The 23,212-nt window shown below is 43.4% G+C and overlaps 1 protein-coding gene across 2 annotated transcripts in view; it reads right to left on the bottom strand.

Moving 5' to 3' along the window:
- spns2 (SPNS lysolipid transporter 2, sphingosine-1-phosphate) overlaps positions 1–23,212 on the bottom strand; it is a 64,307-nt gene that overhangs the window by 24,024 nt on the left and 17,071 nt on the right. For both annotated transcript variants that reach the window (XM_084028936.1, XM_084028935.1), the window contains exons 2-4: positions 20,623–20,688; positions 6,529–6,665; positions 1,698–1,849 (exon numbers count right to left, since the gene is read on the bottom strand). In XM_084028936.1, the coding sequence (XP_083885062.1) occupies positions 1,698–1,849; positions 6,529–6,665; positions 20,623–20,688 (355 nt within the window). The remainder of the gene's footprint in view (positions 1–1,697; positions 1,850–6,528; positions 6,666–20,622; positions 20,689–23,212) is intronic.

Raw genomic sequence — 23,212 nt, 5'->3', positions numbered from 1 at the left:
TCATCTTTAATAACTGGAGAGTAATGACCAGAATAATTCTTCAAGCAAACATAACAAATGTTCGCTGGTACTAACTTCTCAAAGGTGATTTGCTACTTTCTCTTTTCTTATGTGAAAATAAATTTCAGAAAGTTTTGAAGTTGACACCGCCCTGAGCTGGAAACTATGATGCTATTTAAAAAAAAATGTTGCCAACAAAATTCTGAGTGACGGCGCTCTCTATCTTCATCATCAAAACACAAAATCTATCTGAATAAATGGTGTTCATTCGGCTAAGATGTGTTCTTAATGACATTTACTGTTTTTCCCCTCATTTGTCTCCTATATCAGCAAATTCTTGCATTTTTAAGCCTCTTCACTAGAATTACTCAGCAAACGTCAATGAGACTTCCTGATTTCTCAGAGACCATGTTTACCTGCAGAGCCTTTGGCCATGAGATGCTGTTTTCCATTAGAATAGCAGATGATCAAATGAAGCCAAGACTTTGCAGAGGACTCTTATCAGTACTGGCTACTGAACGGCCGAAACATGTTAAACTGGTTGTACACACACATACTCACACAGAGCAAAGGGGGAAACAGGCTATGCTCGTGCTCCCATGATTAGTTCTCCAAAAATAACGCCGCAGTATAAACGGGCTCAGACAGCATATGATATTTCCAGTGAGTGACTAACAGCTAATCTTATCAGAGTCCGCCCAGAGAGTGTTTGGAAAGTTCAACACCAACAATAAAACATGAAAAAAACACTCACATCAAACAGCAGCGTCGTTGGACAGAAAAAACTTGTCTTAGCGGCCAAGTTTAAATTATAGGGGGGGGAAAGGGAGAGCAGCCGAGGTCACTTCCTGGAAACGGTCATAAGAACCTCGGTAGAGACAAACAAGTAGGAGACTGGATGGGATGTCTGCACTTTACTGAGGCCTCTTTCACCTTCGATTGTCTGTGCAGCCAGTTAACTTTGACCCAAACATTTTGGCAACTCATGACACGACCACTCAGAGGGCAGTGTAGACTGCCCTTTCCTCATTTGTCCAACTGTCTCCAGTCTGCTGTTGAACACTTGTGTGGTTACAAAGTTAAATGACAAGCTATACATTGACGTAATTGTAATTTTTACTGCAGCACCTTTCCCCTTTACTACTCCGCATGCAGAAGCGGGAAGGCAGTGCAGCATACGACAGCTCCAGCACACGCTGAATATAACGTTAAACCTCAAGTGGCTCCCGCGCCGCATTCACCGCGACATTCATCTTTTATTACTTGGCTTTGTTTGTTTTCTCCCTGTGGCCCTTTTTCTGATTGAATGAACTGAAAAGGCTAGAGATTTGAGCTTAATAATACCTCCTCCTCTCACACCCCCCACGCCACATCTCCAAAAAGCCTCCCGCCCTCCTTTAAGCTGCACACAGCCAATTGTGAGTTCTGCTTTTCTTTCTGCAGAGGGCCTGAGCTCTTTGTGTAGTTTCCTCCAAAAAAAAAAGAGCCAGACAGGAGAGAGCCTGGCCTTCTATGTGTGAGGACAGTTTCAATTATCTATGCTAACCCTCCTGATTCCTTTGTGCCTTTTGGATTTAACATGTGAAGAAGCAGCTGAATTGGATGAACTCCGGAAGCTTTGGTTTCATAAATGTCCGCATGAACATCTCCTGAAATAGAACATCTTCGTGTCATATAATGCAGGATCTGTCTCCTACCTTCCCAGTGGGATGGCCAGGTAGAAGACGGAGAGCATCATGGTGCGGCTGTTACTTGTGAACAGGTCTCCGATGATGGTGGGAGAGATGGAGGAGTAGCTGGACTCTCCGATCCCCACCAGTCCCCTGGAGAGTACAAACAGCCAGTAGTACTGCGGAAAAAGAAATAGAAGAAATATGAGTTTTGTTATCAAGCTCTGTGTCAGAGCACAATGTAAATCCAGCGGTCTTTTCGACTTTTCTTGGTCTTTTTCCTCAACTTTTTTTACGTCCTCAGTAAAACTATATTGTTTATGTAACAATCAGGCTTACAATGCACAATTACTACATGCAGCTTACAGCCCCTAAAGTTTACTGCTTCAGTCCCGATTCATCACTAAACTTATATCGCAAACAAAATCTCAAGTTGCTTCACTTACAGGGTAAAATCAACTATAGCACAACACTAAAACTAAACAATTTACAGAATAAACAAAATATAAACAAGTCAATAAAAGTAGCGACAAGAATTTAGCGATTTAAAACGAAACCTATGAGCCAGGACCCTAAGGGAAGGCAGAGAGGAACAGGTGAGACTTAATATAGATTTAAAATCAGTGAGGGACTCAGAGACCCTAATTGTTCCAGAGATTTGGTTCCACTATAAGAAGGCATGATCTCCCATGGTGTGTCCAGGGTTAGGATTGAGGGGTGAGGGTTGAGGGGTGAGGGTTGAGAGGTGAAGAGCTCCTGAAGGGAGGTTGGACGGTACAGTTTATGGCCTTGAAGACCAGCAGGAGTATCTTGTAGATGAACCCTTGGTTGGGAGCCAGTGAAGGGAGTTGAGGACTGGGTAATGTGCTGTGATTTACGTGTATCCGGGCGACACATTATAACCTCTAGATAATTTCGGTTGATAAGCCTGGGATCAAGGAATTGCAGTAGTCGATGCGTGAGCTGATGAAGGTTTTCCTGCATCATGTTTGCTTAAAGAGGGTCTTATCTTGAAATGTTCCCATAGCGGGAATCATTAGGTTCGACAGACAGATGTAATATGACAGTGATGAGTCCAGCTTAGCACCCAGGTTTGTGACACGTGAGGAGAGGGAGGGTGACCACTGATGATGAATAAACTTGTGTTTACTATCTAATTCCATGTAGACCGACTGGACAGTGAATTAACACATCACAGGCTTATGGTTCTTCAGAAATGAACGTCGCATTGATTTTAAACTCAGTCCATAAGGTTGAGCCAACCCAATACACTTTTATCCTTAATGAAATTGTGAAATAGCACCATTTTAATGTGTTTAATCCAATGGTAATATTAAATCACCATGGCATGTTATCTTCCATCAGATGTAATGAACTGAGAAATGAGAAGATGAATACTTTAAAGGCGCATGCACGCTGGCGGGGGCACCTGTGTAGGCAGCTGGATTGTTAACTGTTTCCATGGCAACAGCTACTCACTGGATACAGACGCCGGTTTCTGCTTGTGAAGCACGTAGAACTTGTGCAATTTGTAAATGTTGCAGTGAAGTCACATTGGTTCGTGGTGATATATATACTGTAAATATTTTACTCCGTGTTTGCTTTTCTTACCCAAAAAATGTCATTACATTATGTGGTATATTTATTTGATTCCCACCTTAAACATTTACACGTTGTGTGCCGAAGTAATGTGAGAAAATTGTGTGTGTGTGTGTGTGTGTGTGTGTGTGTGTGTGTGTGAGATAAGGTTGCACCGGGTTTGTCAGCAGTGAATAGAGATTAATGACTGTGCTGCAGGAAGCAGAGGCAAAGCTAAGAATTCAGCTCTCAGCTGACACTCCGCTTCATGGGGGCGGATGTGACATCATGTCATGGGGTCATACACACAGCCATCAAACTCACTTTAAGATGACACTTAAGCAGTGTGTGAAATACAATATTCAAGACTCCTTGGTTGACACTTGCTGGGCAATCTTTAAAAAAACATTTTTTACTTGCAATTGTCCCTAAATTGTCTTTTAAAAGCTGACTGTGTCCACTGTGTATGAATACAGAATATTTTTTTTTGTGTTTCCTCTGGACATGAAATACCCGACTTCTTCTGGTAAGGATTATTTCTATGGGTGGCTCTGTTGCAAAGGATCAGTAATGCAAATGTTGTAGTTTAGAAACCCTAATGTTACTCTGTACAACCTGGAAACCCATGGATTTTTTTTGCTGCTTCAACATTGATTTAAAATACAGACTCAGTATGTCAGGGAACGCCTCGGAGGTCTGTTTTTTTTTTTTTTTTTAGGTAGATCAGTTAGTGTGTGTGTGTGTGTGTGTGTGGTGAGTGTGTGTGGTGAGTGTGTGTGGTGTGAGAGAGAAAGAGAGCGTGCAGTGGATTCTGTTGGCATCGTTGTGTGGTTGCCTCATTGTTAACAATATCAGCCTCGGTGATGTGTGTGAAAAGTGTGTAGGCCTACAGTCTTGGCTTGCATCCATGAAATTGTGTTGCGTAGTGAGTCTAAGACTTCAGGGTAACACTGGAGCTAGGTAGAGGGGATCGATTGCCACTGGGTACTTCACACACTGACCTTAAAGAATACATCTCTCCCCCCACCACCACCAAAAAAAACAAACAAAAACGATCTCTGCTATGGCATTCACCCATATTATTTTCATTTGTGTGTTTACAGTTGCCTGAAATTGTTTTTTCAGCTTGTGTGATATGTGAGCCGCCGTGTTCATGATTGATCAAAGCTGAGCTCTCTCTGCTGTACATGTTTGTTTGTCACATTGTTTGTAATGACAGACAGTTGGGCTATTTTCTTCTTTTAATGGCCCATCGTTTAGTGGGATCCTGATGGTAGTCCATGTCGTCTGTGTGGTCAGCAGACTATCATTGGGGCTTGGAACAGAAACGCTAGTAGCAATGACAACAAGAGGCAGGAATGCCAAGGAACAGCCACAAAAATGAGGCCGTAATAGCCTATTGAAAACTATGATGACTTAAAAGACAACAAAGGAGGTTAAGTTTGATTGAGGTTCTAATCAAACATTTTTTAAACTGTTTCAACGAATTTTCAAACAATACTGATTATAGAGCTATGCTACCGTCCATACACATAACAGTGCTTTCGCTAAATGCTAATATCAGCATGCTACTGTAATCATGCTCACAATGCTAGTGTGTTGATGTTTAGCAGGTCAAATATTTACTTATTTCAGCGAGTTAGCATGATAACATTTACACTGAGTATCGACTTAGAACTAATTTAGGTAAATCTCAACTATGATTTTCATAAATATTTTAGACAAAGTGTAGTTCACACAGTTCATTGCACACAGTTTCCCCTAATGCACAGTTGTAGCTATTTAATAGAACGGAAAATGCTTAATGTGTTAATTGGCACAATTCCTTTGACTTTAGAAGGTCAAATCCATCCATCACTTCAGTGTATTCTAGCAGATGCTATAATTTACCACCCATTTTGCCTCAACCTGTGTCATCCACGTCTTAGTTTAATTTTCAGATAAAACAATAATATAGCTATAAAGATAATAATAAAAAATGAACATAAGTTCTAAAGGATCGTCGATCCTCATAGTCAGGCTGCATTACAACATTCACTCAGTGAGCATTATCCTTTTTTCTCTGCCTTTTAATATTCCCGACATCAAAGTGAATGAAATTAATCTTGCTTTCCATTGGATACAACTATAAATAGGCTGCCACTAATGTGTTTCAAATTTCCAAATGCCCTACAAGTGATCATTTTTTATGGCGATAATCTGTTGTGCTGCTCATGCAGAAAAAAGTGTGCAATTTCACTTCATGGCGGTGGCAAATTTCTGTTACATAAGATCTGAACTCTGTTTCTGCTGCAAGTCCTTCCAAAATGCCCCCGAGTGTCTTAAATGCGTAATGATAGGACTCAGTTGTAAGTGGTCATTAACATTTCATTACATGTCATGTCTTTCATCTCTCATGGCGACAGCGCTGTGGAGCTGTTGCATAAGAGCCATCTACTCTTGTCTCTCTTGATTGACACACAGGAGCATGTCTTGAGGGTAAAGTTAGAGTTTGGGGCAAAGGACTGCAAGTGGTGAGGATCAGCCTCATTTGTCAGAGGGGAAGAGGCCCTTAATTTCACGTGAGCTATAAACGGCCTGATTGTATTTCCTGCTTAGGCTGCCATCTTATCTCCAGGCAGACTCCAAGTCTGTAGGGGGCTGAAGTCTGAGGACGCCCTTGTGAGACATCTCTGAGCTGTCATTCCCGTCCACAGCTCGAGGCTGAGGAGCTTCGGCAGTGGACGGGCTATACTCACTGGAGCAGGTCGCCACGACGCTGCACTGCAGACATGCAGCACGCTGCATAACTTTAACTAACGTATGCCACAACTATGCCAGTTGAGCGACTTCAGATTGCCAGTCTGTTATGTTTTTTATCACGTCTGTCCATCAAAACTGTATAAAGAGATACGGAGCCTTTTACTGTAATGTGATGGCTACTCTATAAGTGGGACCCACCAAGAATAATGTTATTGTTTAAGACATCCAACACCAGCCAGCTTTGAGAGATATCAAATCTAAATCCACTTGTCAGGGGGGCAGTGAAACAGAGTCTTATCTTCTAAAGTATTGTAATTGAGACAAGTCTGAGGCATGGGCCTTCATTAGTTGATTGAGCTGGTATCCAGTGTGAGAGAGTGAGCGAGAGAGAGAGGGAGAGACATAAAGAATGTCTACAAAGGCAAAGCGGCTGTCTGACTTTCTCGCTTGCCTAAATATCAAGCATATCCAGATCATAGCAAAATAATTAGCTTGTCAGTGGGACTAATGGGATAGCACTGGAGCCCTCCTTTCTTACCTCTTTACCGATGAAGGAGCTTGACAGAGTTACAATGGACCAGAAGAAAATGCCACAGCTCAGGATGACCTTTCTGTTGAAGCGGTCGCCCAGGTAACCAAAGATGGGAGCTGCCACCATGAAGCTGCATATGAAGACTGTGGAAGGAGAAAAAAAAAGGAGACGAGAAAATGTGAGAGGAAATGACTGATGCAGACATGTGTTTTTCAGACTTGCATGGATTCGGCTATTCACAGTATCATTTGTTTCTCCTTTGCACGTTGCAATAAAAAAACCTCTGGACTGAGACAAGTATATCAGCTTTTAAGTCCACTCATTAAGCCAAGATCCTGTCCAGATGGACTGTGTGATACCAGTCAGCCAGAGAAACAGTGAAGGACTGCCAGAGGACACCTCCATTCACCTCCACCAATCAGGACCCCATATACTTCACCTACACTTACTACAGGAAGCATGGCAAAATCATATTGGGAATTTATATATATACTGGGAAAGGTGCAATGCGAGGGGAGGAAAATTGTAATGACGTACTGCAGGAACGATACAGTTTAGCCAATAAAGCCACTCTTAAAATAGCGATTATGGGTTTATGGGATCAAACAAACCAAAAAAAAGTGGTGTAGGAAAAAAAAAGTCAGTAATGTATCACTGCTGGAATTGAATTTAAACTCACAAGATTAATAGCAACATATCACACAGCAGCACCAGAGGGCCATGGTGGCTGTGGCTCCATAAATAATTCCTCCATCTTAATTTCTCAAAACCAGACTTATGTGCCAGTGAAAGGAACACAAGTGCTTTAAAGTGAGTTCTCCTAATTGTCCCACTGCTGACTGGACAACGAGGCCTGGTTCTCAGGGCTTTTAGTCAATATTTATGAGGAGAGCCACCCCAAACAGACCTGCATTTTTAATGCTCTCAAACCGAGTATTGCGTCTTTGCAGGGGGGAAAGGGCAAAGATGTTACTCTTCACAGCAGCTAGGCGTACGACGGGAGGTGGGCTGGAGTGTTTTGACACATCATCAGCATAAACATACAGAAGAGGAAGGGAGGAGAGGGGGGTGGGAGAGAAAAGCGAGGAGGGGAGTTATATAAGACACACAGGCATCACAGTCCCACAGCTGCCGAGGTCAACCAACAGGATAAGGGACAATAATCAGATTAGAGCTTAACTGTAGTTTTGTGATATTAGGGTATGATTAATATAAAAATATGTTACCCCAAATATTGTGTAATTGCAATCATGTTACGTGAAAACACAGAAAAGCAGCACTAAGATGCACGTAAAAAACAGCATATTTTGTTTCTGGGATGTTTTGGGATGATTTTTTTTTTTTTACAAAGCTGCAAACAATAGACTTTCTTCTCATTGCTTCAGGAAATATAGCACCAGTGGTTCTCACATTTTAGTCATCAATAAATTCTAAAGCCTGACGTCAACCACTGGCTCATTTTCTAAAAAAGATAACAACAAAAAACACCATAAAATTATTTAATATTTTACAAGAGGCACTAATGAACCTTGCACAGTTTTTGTTTGGGGCTGGTAGCTTTGCTTTAGATCTTAATATTACAAGTATATAATAATAGATATATCAAAATATTATTAGAAATAATATATAGAGTAACATTTTATGCAAGAACACACCTTGAACTGTATAATACACAAATCCTGTAGTGTGACATCACATTGAGAAAAGACATTGTGAAATGTAATCTAAATTCTAATTGAGATCTAATTAGAATTATTATTCATGAATTAATCAATTACAGTTTGCTGCTCATTGTGGATTACTCCGACCTCAGTATGCTTTCCTCCTCCACCTCTCGCTGTTCCCCCTTTTGTTGCCTGTGTTTCTGTCTCTCTGTAGCCTCCATCATGATCATTTATGTGGCTAAGTGCTGCAGGTCTGTTGTGTAATGCTAAATGACACTGATGACTGCTCGGTGCGGGTCCGGCTCTCTCTCTAAAGAGCTTTACCAGCTCACCCTGCAGTCACAGCGCTGCTGGGGAAACCACACACACACACACACACGCACACACACACACACACACACACGCACACACACACACGCACACAGCAGGGTGTTCTGCAGTGCAAACCGAAGATAAGATGAGGGAGAGGTCCACAATCAGCTGCAACCAGCTGGTTGTGCGTGGGTTTTAAAAGCCAGAGATCATTGCTGTCACTCTTTAGCAGCTTGTCAAAAATACATATCCTCACATCATTAGCTGGCCTATTTTAAGTCATTAGCAGGAGCACTCTTCAGCATCCCTGTGTGCGTCTCATTTCAGGAAATTTTGTGATTTGTTGATAAACTACACCCTTCTTTTATGGCTCATTATCACCTCTTAGCAGTGTCAGCACACGGGAATAAAGTCAGGCCTTGCCAGTGTGTTCACACTTCCTTAGTGTTCACCTTGCTGCTTATTAACCTTTCCAAGCAAGGGAAAGGAGCCTTATGATTATATTGCTTTGCTCTAATGTACTGCATGAGTTAAGCTTCAATAAGCGAAGCAGAAGCTAAGACAGACTCCTTCACCTCTCTGGTGCAGAACCTAAAACAGAACAAATGCCTACAACACCACTTCCTCGTTTTAATCTAGATAAAACACAAGTGTATTGTCGACTGAGCGACCCAACAGGGCGCGTCTTATAAATATTTTGTCAAGAAGCTTCTTGGAACTGACAGAATAATAAGATGATGAATTGCTGTCACAAGTAGTTGCTTTCTTTCTTTGACAAGAGGTGAATAGGGAAATGTTGTCAGGTTGTTTATTTTAAGCCAAATGCGGTACACCCTTCCACAGAAATTCTTTCTAATCAGAGACAACCCTGCTGTGCGCTGCAGATTTGGATCGAGAGTGGCTGTGTAGCTGTCTTTGACTCAATTTATGGATCTAAAAATACTTGAAAATAGTTTAGAATGACAGTAAGACATATCATAAAAACAGTATTACAGGACACAAGAGGCAGTGATGTAGATTCACACCTGTTCATTTGACAAAAATCAAAAGGAATTTCTTCATGCTGTCATTTCAGTGTAATTAATCCAGTGTTAGCTGTATATGTTAGAAGATTGTGCATAAATGACGCATGAATAATCTGCATTAGATAAAAACACATGTTCATGCTGAGACCTCATGCAAACTGATCACATGTAACCTTAATGGAGGCCCATCCGCTCCCAGGAAATACCCCGTCACTATAAAGACTGTCTATAAAAGGGTCCCTTTGTTCTCCTGTCAGTCTTCTGAAGGCTGTTAACCAACAGAAGGAGAAATCTGTCACGCTTGGAAGCAATGATTTCCTCCTCCGAGTGCAACTCATTTTGACGGATCCAATATGTTTTTTTTTCTTCAAAATAAAATAATTCTCAAAACGTAATCGTGACACCACAGGACATTATTTATAGCATTGTGTGTTTATTGAATGTTGCAAACAATGCAGTGCAGTCTTACTGTATATGATTAATCACAAAGTCTAGTGTAGGGAGGACAAACAAACCATGACTAACAGTGAGTCTTCACAGGTGCCAGGTCACACCCAAAACTGTCAGTACAACTTTCTTGAGTGGAAATGCTTAATTATTTTGAACTCCATCTCCAGAAGATGCGTCTATTCATGCGGCCTGAATCACCTTAAATAGCTCCACTCAACAGAAGTGGAATGAATGGAAATGGCTGATGGATTTACAGTAAACGCTTAAGCTCTTGAATATGAAATGCGCATAAAATGTTGCCCGTCCGCACAAGTCACATTCCTTCGCTGACCAACATTGTCTCCTTGTTTATTCTGGTTTAAGCCCTGGCTAATTGTCAAAGATGGCAATCTCCTATAAATAAAGTGCATTTGTAACAAATATGCAGCAGGAAAGCCCTAACAGTGTACCCTGTGGATGTTTACACTGCAGGCCAAAGGGGGAGGAAAGGTTTTCATAACCTCTTTTAAAGAACAATGGTCAGCTTTGACTACCGCTTCAGCATAGCAGAGGCAGAATTTGAGCTCTGAATGATGTCGGTTTGCGTCTGAGAATTAACAGATTAGATGGATAAGGGGAGCAGAACACGATTCATGTAAATGTGATGACAAGCTTTTTTACAAGGCAGGATGTATTCCTGAAAGAATATTCCTTTCACTTCAACAATTGGTGTTTTCACAGTTGGCGTGTCATTATGATACTGTAGCTATCACTGATCTATTTCTGAGGGAAGTGACTCAACCGTAGACTGGAAAACACCTTAAACAAGGCCGACAGTGTCAGCTCTGCCTGACATCTTGACTTTATCGCTAGGCTTATGTAACAACTCTGTTAGCATAGCAACCATATCTTTTAAAAACACCTCCCTCCTCTTAGGCTCTGAGTAATTGTCAATTCCACACCAGCGGCATAAGTGAAGGAAACGTGGTGCGTTTAATTAATGGCAAGGACATTTATGACTTAATTATTATGTATACTCATTATGATGCTGCACAAAGCCATGCGGTGAATACGGAGAAAATTCCCTGTAACCTTTAGGAGTTGTTTGAACAATTAAGGTCATTTATTAATGTTGCCTCATATGACTGCAGGCGCCAGTCTAGGAGAAGTGGTTTTGTATTTTAAAGGCATCCATAGAAAAGGTAATTATTCCTTCTTAACTGTTTTTATTCTCTTTGTAGCCGGAGGTCGAAGCGCAAAAACTCAAAGTCCCTTGAACTCTCTCTCTCTCTCTACGTATACTTCTGACAGAATAGATAACCGCGGTCCAGTGAATAAACTCAAAATGTTCCCACAAAGAATACAATGAATTGTAATTTCAGAGCTCCAGGTAGGAGTGTCAAACCGGTTCGGATGTTCTTCCAAATTCCAAATAAGATGCTGTGCATATTTCTCACAGTTCCTCTGTAAGCAAATTACATCAATTACCACAGTCTTAGCACATTCCATGGGAGGACAATGGCTGTGTGAGATGTCTTAAAGCAGACACAATAACGCGAGACACTGGAGTCACGCATTTTAGTGTGACATTACTCGGCACAGGTGAATCACACTGTGTGTGTGTGTGTGTGTCCGCTGGTAACCTCTTTCTGATGTCGATAAGCACTTATAGATAAATGTCAGTCCAGACTTCAACATTCATCATCATTTATTATCTTTAATTATTAGTGGCACCTTGTGAAGTGCATGGTGAACTGGTAGCAAAGCCCTTTAGAGCTGAAGCATTGGTTTCTAGAAGTGAATTTAAACTGGATGATCTAATTATGCCTCTTCTCCATAGTTCAGTTAGGTAGTCTGGTGTCTTGAGGATTTTTTTCATCCTCTTTTTATGAGACATTTTACAGTAAAAATATATATGCACAGACAGACAGACGGTTAGATACACATATGCTGTATATACAGTTACATACATGTAACTCATCTCAAATGGGATATCGTTTCATAAACTGGGACCCCCTTGTAGATCCCCGTCAACCCACACACAAACGGAAACTAGAAACGCCGGACGTCCAGCTCTCGCTTTGATTGGCTAGCAGAACAATACCTCCGGGGATGACTCACCGCCTATGATTCAACGCCACTGTGAACAGAGCATCAGGAGGAGATGCAGACACATGTATGTTGAGTGTGTGTGTGTGTGTGTGTGTGTGTGTGTGTGTGTGTGTGAGAGAGAGATTGATATTCACTGACACAGCTCTGTATCCGGCCGTTTGATACCAAATGCTCAGCAGCCCATTTGATCTTTTTTTTAAAACAAAATATATGTATATGGAATAATGGTCAGTGATTGAAATGGAAGTACTTAAAGGCACCTTAATCCCAGAACAATGGAGATGTCCATAAATAGCTGTTCCCAGCTGTTCCCTTTAACGTCGAGCTGAGCCACTGGGAGGAATTTGATTTGATGGTTGAAAAGATTATCTCACGACCTTCTCCAGCTCTGTGTAGAGCCTAAGGTGCAGATTGATGGATGGATGGATGTCATGATATTATTGGTTGAAATGGGTTGGTGCTATAGCTGAAGTAAGCATGTGTCACATTTTGTTTTCCAGGAAGAAAAACATTTGTATTTTGAGTTAAAAATACTACAAAACTGATTTCTTTATAATTTCTTTGGCATTTATTGTTAAATATGTGCACAGAAGGGATCTATATCTAGAACGGTTAAATAAGCATTTTTCATTTCAGCTTGACTTCAAGCTCCTGCCTCTGAGATTTAACTTTCAAAGTAATAATAATTTGTCACAGAGTTCAGGTGCCTGAAAAGGAATATATATATATTTCTCATTTGATATAGAAATCAAGCAGCACAGAGCTACTTCATGCTGCAGTGACAGAACACAAAATGGAGGATTTCAGGGCCATATTTTATTCTTTGGGTTATATGAAAAATTAAAATGAATACCGACAAGAAGTTGAATGGAGGAAATAGAGTAACATTCAGTAGTATTTGTTACATACTGGACTGCAAACCGATAATGTATAGTAATACATTTCAGCACTATGATGCCCTCTACCCCCTTAAAGCAGTTCTCACCATTTAGGAATCTCTTCTTTAAGCGATATGGGTATTTCCCACACTGTCATCCAGCTGTGAAACCTGACAGGATAGACAGTCTAACCGAGGGACAGCAGTTGGAGGAATTTAAATGTCCTTCAGCTGCTAAAGACAGAATTAGAGTGCAGGTCTGGACAAGTCTGCACGCTAGGCGTTGTCATTCTGAGCCATTTACAGCGTCGCCAAAGTGTCGCTTTGACCTGTTCGCTGTGGACGAGGTGTGTGTCAAGGTGTCAGCGTTCAGCACACCGCAAATACGCCGTGTTCCTTCCATAAATACAACTTCCCTCTTCAGTGTCTTTTGTCCCTCTGTCCTTTTCAACATTACAAGGGTATGTGCTTGCTGCAACCGGAGGTGTTACTAATGGATGAGTAATGTCTGATCGTCAGTGAAAACTGCTTCGTGACTCTGTCGCGTATTCGCTCAGTGCACGAAGGTCTCAACTCTTGGCCAATGTATATCTAATGTATAATAAATGTTATAATGTTGTGTAGGAATGGAGTGATAATGCTTCACAACAAAAGAGTTAATTGCACAAATTACCGCTTCAAGTTAAACATTACAATCCAATGAATGTTTCGGGCGGAAGAATTCAGTCCAAATATGTGTGAGACGCTGCCGCTCCTGATACGACGCCAGCGTACATTTGTCATTTAAATATAATGTGAGAACCACAGTTTAAGGATAAGTGTTCAGGTTACCAGATCAAATGTTAAGTAGAAGGAACCACAAGGTTCGTGGATACACAACAGGTAACCCAACCCTGCACATCACTGTCGACGATCTCATCACACACAGAATGCCAGGCACTCCAACCGTATGTAACCCTTCTCACCCAGGACACATAACACCATATAGTCTGTTACATAAACATCCAGCAGCGGCAACAGGGACGAAGTTGTAGACACTTGAATCAAACGATGAAATTAATGAATCTGTCCATCATACTGGACTGCCAAGGTCAGCTGCTGACTGACAGATCTGACCAACACCACCCACTAAATCTGCAGCTTTCTGTGAAAGGATGCACCTTTCAAAGTAAAAGCACTACTGGGGTTAGAACCTGAAGCTACAGTATGTTGGTTCAAACGGAATTTTGTGTGATGTGTACACGGAAAAATACCAGAAGTTTTCCATTGTGACGTGTGAAACAACGCATCATGAATGTCCAAGGTAGAGAAATCCTCATAGTTTACATTTAAGGAAGTACTTTGCTAATACACGTCTCTTCCTTCCTGGAAACGCATTATTCGTGTGCAGTTTGCGTATCATTTTTAAATCTTTGCATAACAGCTCCTCTCTCTGCAAGATTATTGAGTGTTCTGTTTCGGATTATTCATGTTCGGTGTGCTATTACATTTGACGACTAATCCGTGTAATGCAAACGTACAATTATAGTAATGCAGAGGTTGAAATGGCACGGTGATTTTTGTGCTGCGGACAGCGCAGCACGGCACCGTCCCTGGAGTATTCTATTTAATATCTATCTATGCTGCACTAAATCTCATGCTGTTTACTGGAGTTCTGGGTCTCATAAAAGGCTGCTGCGGATCCACGCGGAGCAGAGTCATTTACTCTATTCTCTGCCTGCTCGCCGTGATATGCAGATGGAATAAGAATGAGAAGAAATCAATGAGAAGAAATCTATATGCATTACTACAAAGGCTGAGATAAGATGTTTTGTGTGTTTTATTAACTTGATGTTGCTACTGACTGAAATATCAGAGTGATATCTTCCTCCCAGTCATCACACACATCAGTGGTGGCTTTCGATCAGGTGTGCAGTATGGTGGGAACGGCAGCTTTGTTTCTTCTTCCTCTAATGATTAATGGGACTGCCTGTGGAGGGTGTGACACATATCTTTGGTTTGAGTCGGACACCAGAGCCGTCTTAGCTCAGACATTCTCATACATCACATCTCTGCCTCCTGGTTTCCCCTTCTTGTGGCGCCCCGAACATTTCTGCATTCCTCACATTTCTGATCACCGCTAATTTCTCTCCGTTCAGACCTCACCAGTGTAGAATTACCGGAGCTGTTTGATAAATGCCACATGCAGCCTGGGAAATACCCGCGCAATACTCTCTCTCCCGTTTCTGTCAAAGTTCACTGCTAATTCCTGTAGAAGCTGCTATCAAGCCGCTACCTGATGCCATCTACTCCAGCTACTCCGAGAGCTGAAAGCTCCTCACTGCAGCTGCAGCAGAGCTCCCTACTACCTGCTCAGTGTGAGAGCTGCAGCTGGGGAGAATTACACGCTCCTACAAATACCAGACCGGCTGGCAAGAGTGCACTGGAACATCATCTTTTACACATTACCGGCGCATATTATAAGCAAACACATATGGTAGGAATAGAGGAAGGTGCTTGTTTGTTTTCAGTAAGAAAGCAGTAGCGAGATCAGCTAAGTTCCAGACAGCAGAGCCGAGCTGCAGCATTAATGAAAACATGTAGTTCTGTTTTTCCCAGGGGGATACTTTGCTGTGGCCGGTGACATGGCACCGAGCTGAGATCCAGCACAGCACTTGAGCGCAGGGTGAGGAGTTTTTCTTTCCTACCATTTTTTGCTGCAGTAACTACAGGAGCAGTAGCTTAATGACACGCTCCGGCTGAAATGACAGAGCACCCTGCTTGTCTGTGTTTGTGTTCCTCTATGCTGCCCATGTTACTGGGAGCAGTGGGATATGATAGTTGACACAAGATGCATGACTGATGTCAGATATCGGACTCAAATAGCTTAAAAAAGTAAAATCAGTTACACATGCATAAATTAAATTAATTAATTAACACACACACACACACACACTCAATGTTGAATGAAAACAGGCCAAACGAGCAAGCAGCAGCCCTATCTTTGACTTTGACATTGTGGGGCGTGTGTGTGTGTGTGTGTGTGTGTGTGTGTGTGTGTAGGCTCTTTAATTGATCTGTTGATGTCACTCTGAGCAGGAAGAGTGGAGCAGCCTCTCGTGGTTTCAGACGATCGATCGGTGTTCAACCTTGTTTTCTGAGAAGCAGGAGAAAATGATCACCTGAAATCTTGTTGCCAGAAATGCTCAATCACTCCCATGACGACTACAAAAGTGGCTATGAAATAACGGGCCTGTTTTCATAAATGTGGACCAAAATACACCTCTACGCCCCCCCATTTGTGCAGTTGCTGCCGTGCTTGAAAATGAGAGACGATTAGAGATCTGATAGGACATTTACATGAAGAGGGGTTGACAGCACTCTTGTCTAATTGCCGTTAAAGTCCTGACGGGATTGGCAGTCACTCATGGGCTGTGTAGCTGGTTCGCTGACAGGAGGAGAGGGGGAGGAGACGGGGAACAGGGTGCCAATCATCGGCCAACAGCTGCCCTCCTCCGAGACATGGCCTATAAAAACAGCCTGAGATGGAGACACACACACACACATACATACACGCTGTGATGTCGATGCAACATCAGGTCATCGTTCTATTCTAGTCTCAGCAGGAGAGGGGCCCGCTGAACACCATCGCAGTGCAATTATTTGGCTTTGGGAATCAATAGCGGAGAAGATTAAACTTCGCTGCCATGCATGACCAGAGAGAGGAAGTCACAGGTGGCTCTTTCTTCTCCCTCCATTTCCCTTCATCCCTCTGTCTCCTCTATTGCCTATAAGGTGACAACTAGGCCATAACAGCTGCCAAACTGCTGAGAGAAGGAGAGAGAGAGGAGGTACCGAGGGATACCAACGAGGACAAGAGACAAAATAGGAGCAGCTGTGAGTGGCCAAAACAGCTGATCAAGCACTGATAGCACAACTTCCCACCGTGTAGGGGGAAATCAGAGAGGCGTCCATCCACAGTAGAAATGTCTGATTGACACTGACTATAAACCTGAAACTACATACAAGCGGCCACGCCTCAGAGCCACGGCTGCAGCAGAGGTTTAAAAAACCTGACGGAGTACAATGCTAACTTCTTGCGGTTTAGGCTCAAAGCTCTTTATGTGCAGTAGGAGTCTCAAACAGCACCTGTGGCCTCATTCCTTACAGCTCACATAGTGGCTGAGTGGCAGACTGACACCATGTTAAGACTGGGGCAATGTCAGTTGGTGCGTGTGTGCGTGCGTGTGCGTGTGTGTGTTGGTGTCGTGTTTCAGACAAGGTGGGCAGCCACACACAGAACAGGGCACAGACAGTCGGCGAGCTGTTTTGAGCGCCGGCTCCTTATTAAGTCGCCGCCCCGCTGCACATCCAGCCTGACTGACCCCAATAACTCTGCTGCCATGCTAAACCAGCGGCAGATAATTACCATGCCAGCTTCTATTGTAAGGAACAATTCAACCCATTAAGAGTTTTTTTTTCCCGATTTGCCTCAAAGCACTTGGACACAGTAACCTTAGCATGTTAACAGGAGGAGAAAGCCGTCTCTCAGATTTCCCCGTCTGGTTAACAAAAGTGCTCAAAACTCCCCCCAACCAAAGGTAATACCATCCAGGTGAACCCCCTCTCCTCTTCCTCTCTTCCATTAACCTCTGCTGCCCTCCGCACCCTCGGGACTGGTCCTGTTCACAGCTGTGTGCGAGACCCACTCACTTAGCCGCCGCCCAGGGGCCATTAGCACGGAGGCCTGTCATTTCCAGTGGGAGAGCTGAGCTCAGGCTGTCCTGGTGCTCTGACAGGTCTGCTGAGTTCAGGTGGGACCGTCTCCACATGCTGATGGATGGCTCAAACTGCCTTTATCCCCAACCTGACTGGCAGCTATGCACGCCTCATCCTCTTACAGCTGAGACCTCACCCCCTCAGGCGATAATGAGGCACGTGCACACACACACGCACACATACATACACGCACAATAGAAATGAGCACATACCTCGTGTCAATTTGTGTTGTGTGAGCTGCTTTTGAAAGAGGTTGGAGGCTGCCAAATAACAGAAATAACTGTTGTTGCTGAGGCCGAGCTCACCACAGGGTATTTTCCATTTGTTGTCCCGAAGCATGAATACACCAGTTTACACGCACCGCACTGCAGAAAGCATCAGGACCTATGTCTCTTATTTTCCAGCCAACAGGGTGTGATAATTCTACCTTTTGTTTTCTTGAAAATGAAAATCAATACCTTTAAACAAGAGTATAAAAGCGCTTAATAACTCACAAACAAAATAACACTTGATTTTCAGCGTGAATTGATAATTGGATCTAATGCCACTCTCTGATTGTGTGCTTCTTCTAAGAAAATAACATTTTTTAAGTCAAAAAGAGACAAAAGATAGACATTTTTTGGAATGCAAACACTGCAGCAGGGCTAAAGGGCCACTCTAGTGCTTAGTCAGCCTAGTATTCCCCAAAAGCAAACAACTTGTCAGTAACTTCCAGATATGGGAAATTTTCCATTCCAGTAGTTCTGATCATGAGCCAAAGAAAAGGTTCAAAACGATCCTTTGCTCAACGTGAACCAGAACAGAGTTCACAAAGTGATTCTCACTCAGACTTGTGTTTGTTCTGACCTGGGATCCTGCAGTGTGTGGTTAGCATTTTTTAAAAGTGTGAGGGTGACCTGGCAGCAGAGAAAGCCTCGGCGCACACAACACCCACCGCCTGTAAAACACCTACGTTGGCAGTTTGCTTTCCCAGGTGGACGTGAGCTGCCAGGACAGACGGAGCGAGGACGGAGAGAAGGCAGAGCCGGCCTGGCCTGCAGGTGCTCACAGAGGCAGGGATTGTTCCCTCCGGAGACGGAAATGGGGGGGCTGGTGGGGGAAACCGGAAGGTGCATGGGTATGTGTGTAAACAAAAACACACACACACTGAGGTTCTCCCTTCCAGCTCCCTGATTACGTCAACCCTCATAAGCTCTTCTTCACACCTAGGCTCCCTGTCTGGGCCTACCCGCTCTCACTGCTCAAGGCCCGGACACCCAGCATTCCTCAGGCCGGTGTGAGAAAGAGGTCACCTGGGGATCAGGGGACAAGCGGAGTCTGAACCATGACGGACCAGGACAGGCCAGGCAAACCAAACACACAGCAGGCCTGCTTTAAGCCTGGCCAGCTGGGGGCCTCTCGGAGACGGAGACGCAGACGGTACAGAGGGCAAATCAGCGACACAAGCCCCTCTGCTAACACACACTGTGTGTGTGTGTGTGTGTGTGTGTGTTTGTGTGTGAGTCGATGTCAGTGTGGTGGTGTGCATAACTCACATAATGAGCCAATGCAAACAGAATTAAGACTCAAACACCCTTCACAGTTTCCTGTTGCTTGTTGAGATTTTGTGCAAACCTCACGGTGCAGGTCAGGCATGCTGTTGCTTTAAAAAATTGTTGAATAAAACGTGTGATTCTTCACATCAGGACCATTAGCAGTTTGTACCGGTATTGGGATTTTTAAAAATCTTTTTACAGCTGTAAACGAAACGGAAAATGAAGGAGAAAAGTGCGTAGAGGAGAAAGTAAATAGAAAATTAACTTTATGCTACAGAGAAATTGTGTGCGAATGACATTTTGAATCGATGAAATGGCTTATTCACTGAAAAGCCAACAGAACACTGATTTCTTTTTTTCCCTGGTGGGTATTTCTGTCCTCGCCACACCATTCAGCTCACCTACAGTTAGTCTTAAAACATCAAGCGATGGAGGGAAACACTGGGCCGTATTCTTTCACCCTCAAACTCAAACCTGCCTGCTTTCCACTCAATAGCACTTTGTGTGCAAGTTTGTAGCTGTTTGAATGAGTGTGAGGGCACATGGAGACAAGACTGGGTCCTGTCCTCCAGCGAAAGGGTTTTGCAAGGTATCTCCCTCAAAGGTGAATTCATTGGGGTCTAGAGTGGAACAGGAAACCCTGCCCTGGGTCCTCAGACGTGCTGGGTGCATGCAAGCAGGCTCTCAGGAGAACAGCCTGGCTCCTGCCTGTGTTTGCCTTTCTATTGACCTGCCCTGCTTCTGCTGCTGTGAGGAAATGTCCCTCACTTCAAGCCTACACTGGTAATAATTCAAATGTATTTGTATAAAGTCCCAAAAAATGTGCAAAAGCCTTAGAATTGTTGGTGTTGTAACCTTCTGGTACTCTTCCTATCAATGCACATAAATTCTTGCAAAAATATGAGGCGGTGCTTCTTTATCTTCTAATGTTTTGAATTCTGTTCAAAGAATCTGTTTCTCTTTTGGCTCTGCAGACTATAAATTAAAGGCAGACTGTGAAGTTTTTCCTGAGAAAACAGATAAAAGAATTGGTTTCTGTTTAAATCCTACAATTAGAGCTAAATACGCATAAAAGAGAAGGATTAGAGGAGATAAGTAAATCATTAGTGGGTTGATTATTTAAATTAACTCCACAATGTGTAGCGTTACTACCCGTTAATCGTGCTGTGGATGTCTCTACCAAAGTAAAGCCCTTTGACTGTTTGTGTGAGAAAACAACATTTCTGCTGTTGACTGCGAATTTGGTGTCAAAGGCGCCGCCTTTCGTTGCTGCATCCAATATAGCCAACGACAAAATATCAGAGTTACACAATAACTACGCCCATCACACGGAGAATGTGTTGAGGTGATTTTTCACACATGCAATTACAGGTTTAAAGGAGACTTACCTGTTTGCAACAAGCCGATTCCACTGTCTGATACTCCGTAATGGCGCTGGATGTCAAGCAGAACACCTGTAAACAGGAGGAGAGGAAAAACATCAATGTGGTTTCAAAACATGATAATCATCACAATCAGTGTGCAAAATGGGGGAGCCCATGAGACCCCTTGATTGACACTTGAGACCCCTTGAAAGCCTCAACAGCACAATATTGGTGGGTCACTGGAAAAAACATTTGTCACTTGCAGGTGCCACTAAAATATCTGTAGTCGGTATGCATTAATTTGGGGAAGTGTTGGGTTAGAGAGGCGAGCTTGCTGTGTGGATTCTGTTGCAGGGCATCGTTGTTGCGTGATTGCCTCATTGCTAACGATACCAGCCTCTATGACGTTTGTGTGAAAAGCTTAGTTGATGGTCTTTGCTTGCATCCATGAAATCCTGTTGGCCTTTAGACCATTTCACAGTCGTGAACATAAACATTCCCAATGTGTCCCAGTTTATTTCCTGCTGCAGTGTGTGAAGGACATAAACAGACAGGAAGTACACAAGCTGTTGCCTAGCGACGCAATGCTGTTGAAACGGTCTATACTGCGTTTGAGTCTGCGTAGTTCGGTTGAACACTGGAGCACTGCGGATCATAACCCTGAGCTCATTTGAATTTATAGCTCAGCTGACTCCCTTCTGTGGCTTGTGATTACAGTTGGACATGATGGATAGACAGCACTCAAAGGCTATCATTCACTTGTCATCCTTGAATATAATACTATCCCTGATAAGTGCTCTATTGGCTGCCATACAGTGGTCAACTTTAAGTAAATGCTTGCATTTACAATTCTGATGTTAAATCGCTCAAATCACCTTCAGTGAGACGAACAAGGCGTCTTCCCAGCGGGTCGTGCTAACATCTCTGGGGAGCAGCGACTGCACATGATTTTGGCTTAACCAGCTGACTGTGCAACCGACTGCGTGAGGTCAATATATCTGGTGGCTCTCATCAGTCACACAGACATACAGCGGCAACATTGCCTCGCTGCGAGAGACCACAAGGTCTTTGAAGTCGTGTTAATCCTGTTACTGTAACCCAAGAACCGTTGTGCTGGAATGGAGGGAATCCACTCCAGTGTGCATGTCTCTAATGCCTTAATGAATGAATGGAACCTGGCGCTTGGCAACAGGTAGGACAAGGGGACACATTGTGAACAGCTGAGTGTCTGCTCATCATAACATCATGACTTGTGTGTGTGTGTTAGCATGAAAAGCACGCACATGAAGCCTTGTAAACTTTATTTTAACACGTCATAAACATCAGAAGATCAAGATGAAGAAGAAGGAGATCAGAGGGTGATTAAATGTGGTTAAAAGAAATCCCTTTATGACCACCATACAATTTTAAGCCCCAGTAAACAAGAAGCAACAAGTCTCTTGAAATGAATTCTGCTCCTCTTGAGACCACCGGCTTGGAAAGGTTCAAAGTCTTGTTTTCGGACTGAAAAAAATGTTGCAGTCCCGTTGCAACGCAGTGCGCTTGGTGGTGCCGGCTGGATCTCTGTGAAACTGGCAGGCTGGCCTGTTGGGATTGCAACACGGCTCATGAAAATGGAACAGCAGCATGACTCCCATTTTAAAAAGCTGTCTGCTTCTGATCTGTCTGCTCCTCACCTCTGGAGCGCAGCAGGCCAGTATGACCCAGCATAACCTGACCTCTATGAAAGTGCACCTGAGTCTCTGTGACTTTCACAAATAACTTGTGCATCGTGCCCTTTGCCGTCCCGGAGATTTTCACCTGAGAGGATGATGAGGACGATCGCAGCCAAGCTGGCAAATAACGCACTCGACATAAGCGATGTCTGCTATCGTCGTCATTGGCAGCGCTTGTCTATTTGTCAACAGAGAGACTGGGGCTGTTTCCAAGGCGTGTGATGCCGGGGCAGGTGCAGGTCGGACTGTGACTGAGAGCAGAGACATACGTCAGATTCCTGTCATCTGAGTCAAACCACCTGCTCACATTCTCACACTACGGGCAGCATTCCTGTCCAGGAGCAACGCTCACAAATCGCTGCCTTGTTTGTTTCGCTTCCATAATGATGCATGACTTCAAGGTGCTAGTTATCAGCCGGTTTCAGTGAAACTAACCTATCAGTCACCTACATTAAATATGCATTCCACAAAAAACACACTGGATTTGCTTCTTCACCTCCGCTCCAACACGTGCTATCACTGTGTTTGTAGTAAGCGGCTCTCTCACAGTGTGGCAATTATGCAGCAACCACCTCGGGACAGGTCGGACCCAATTTACATTTCTAGGCAGGCAAATCTCCAACTTAGGGTGAATAATGGATCGTTATTATCATATTTATACACTACAGGGATTTAGTTAAAGTCCAGAGTGCCTTAAAACAAGAAAGCAAGTAGTGGACATCTGATCTGATCTGATCCCCCCCCTCCTGTTAGGCCTGTGTGACAGTGACAACAGTGTTTAACAGTGTACTGTACAACTGCAGCTGTACTCTAATTAGCCTGTAAGAAGTTCACACACACACACATGCAGGGCCTGCTGGGAGGGGGATTCCTACACCAGATGGTGGAGCGTCCCTCCT

Source organism: Eutrigla gurnardus (genome assembly GCF_963514095.1).
Source record: "Eutrigla gurnardus genome assembly, chromosome: 15".
In the NCBI taxonomy this organism is placed as follows: Eukaryota; Metazoa; Chordata; class Actinopteri; order Perciformes; family Triglidae; genus Eutrigla; species Eutrigla gurnardus.
Note: the sequence above shows the minus strand (reverse complement) of the source record. Positions and strands in the feature narration are given on the sequence as shown.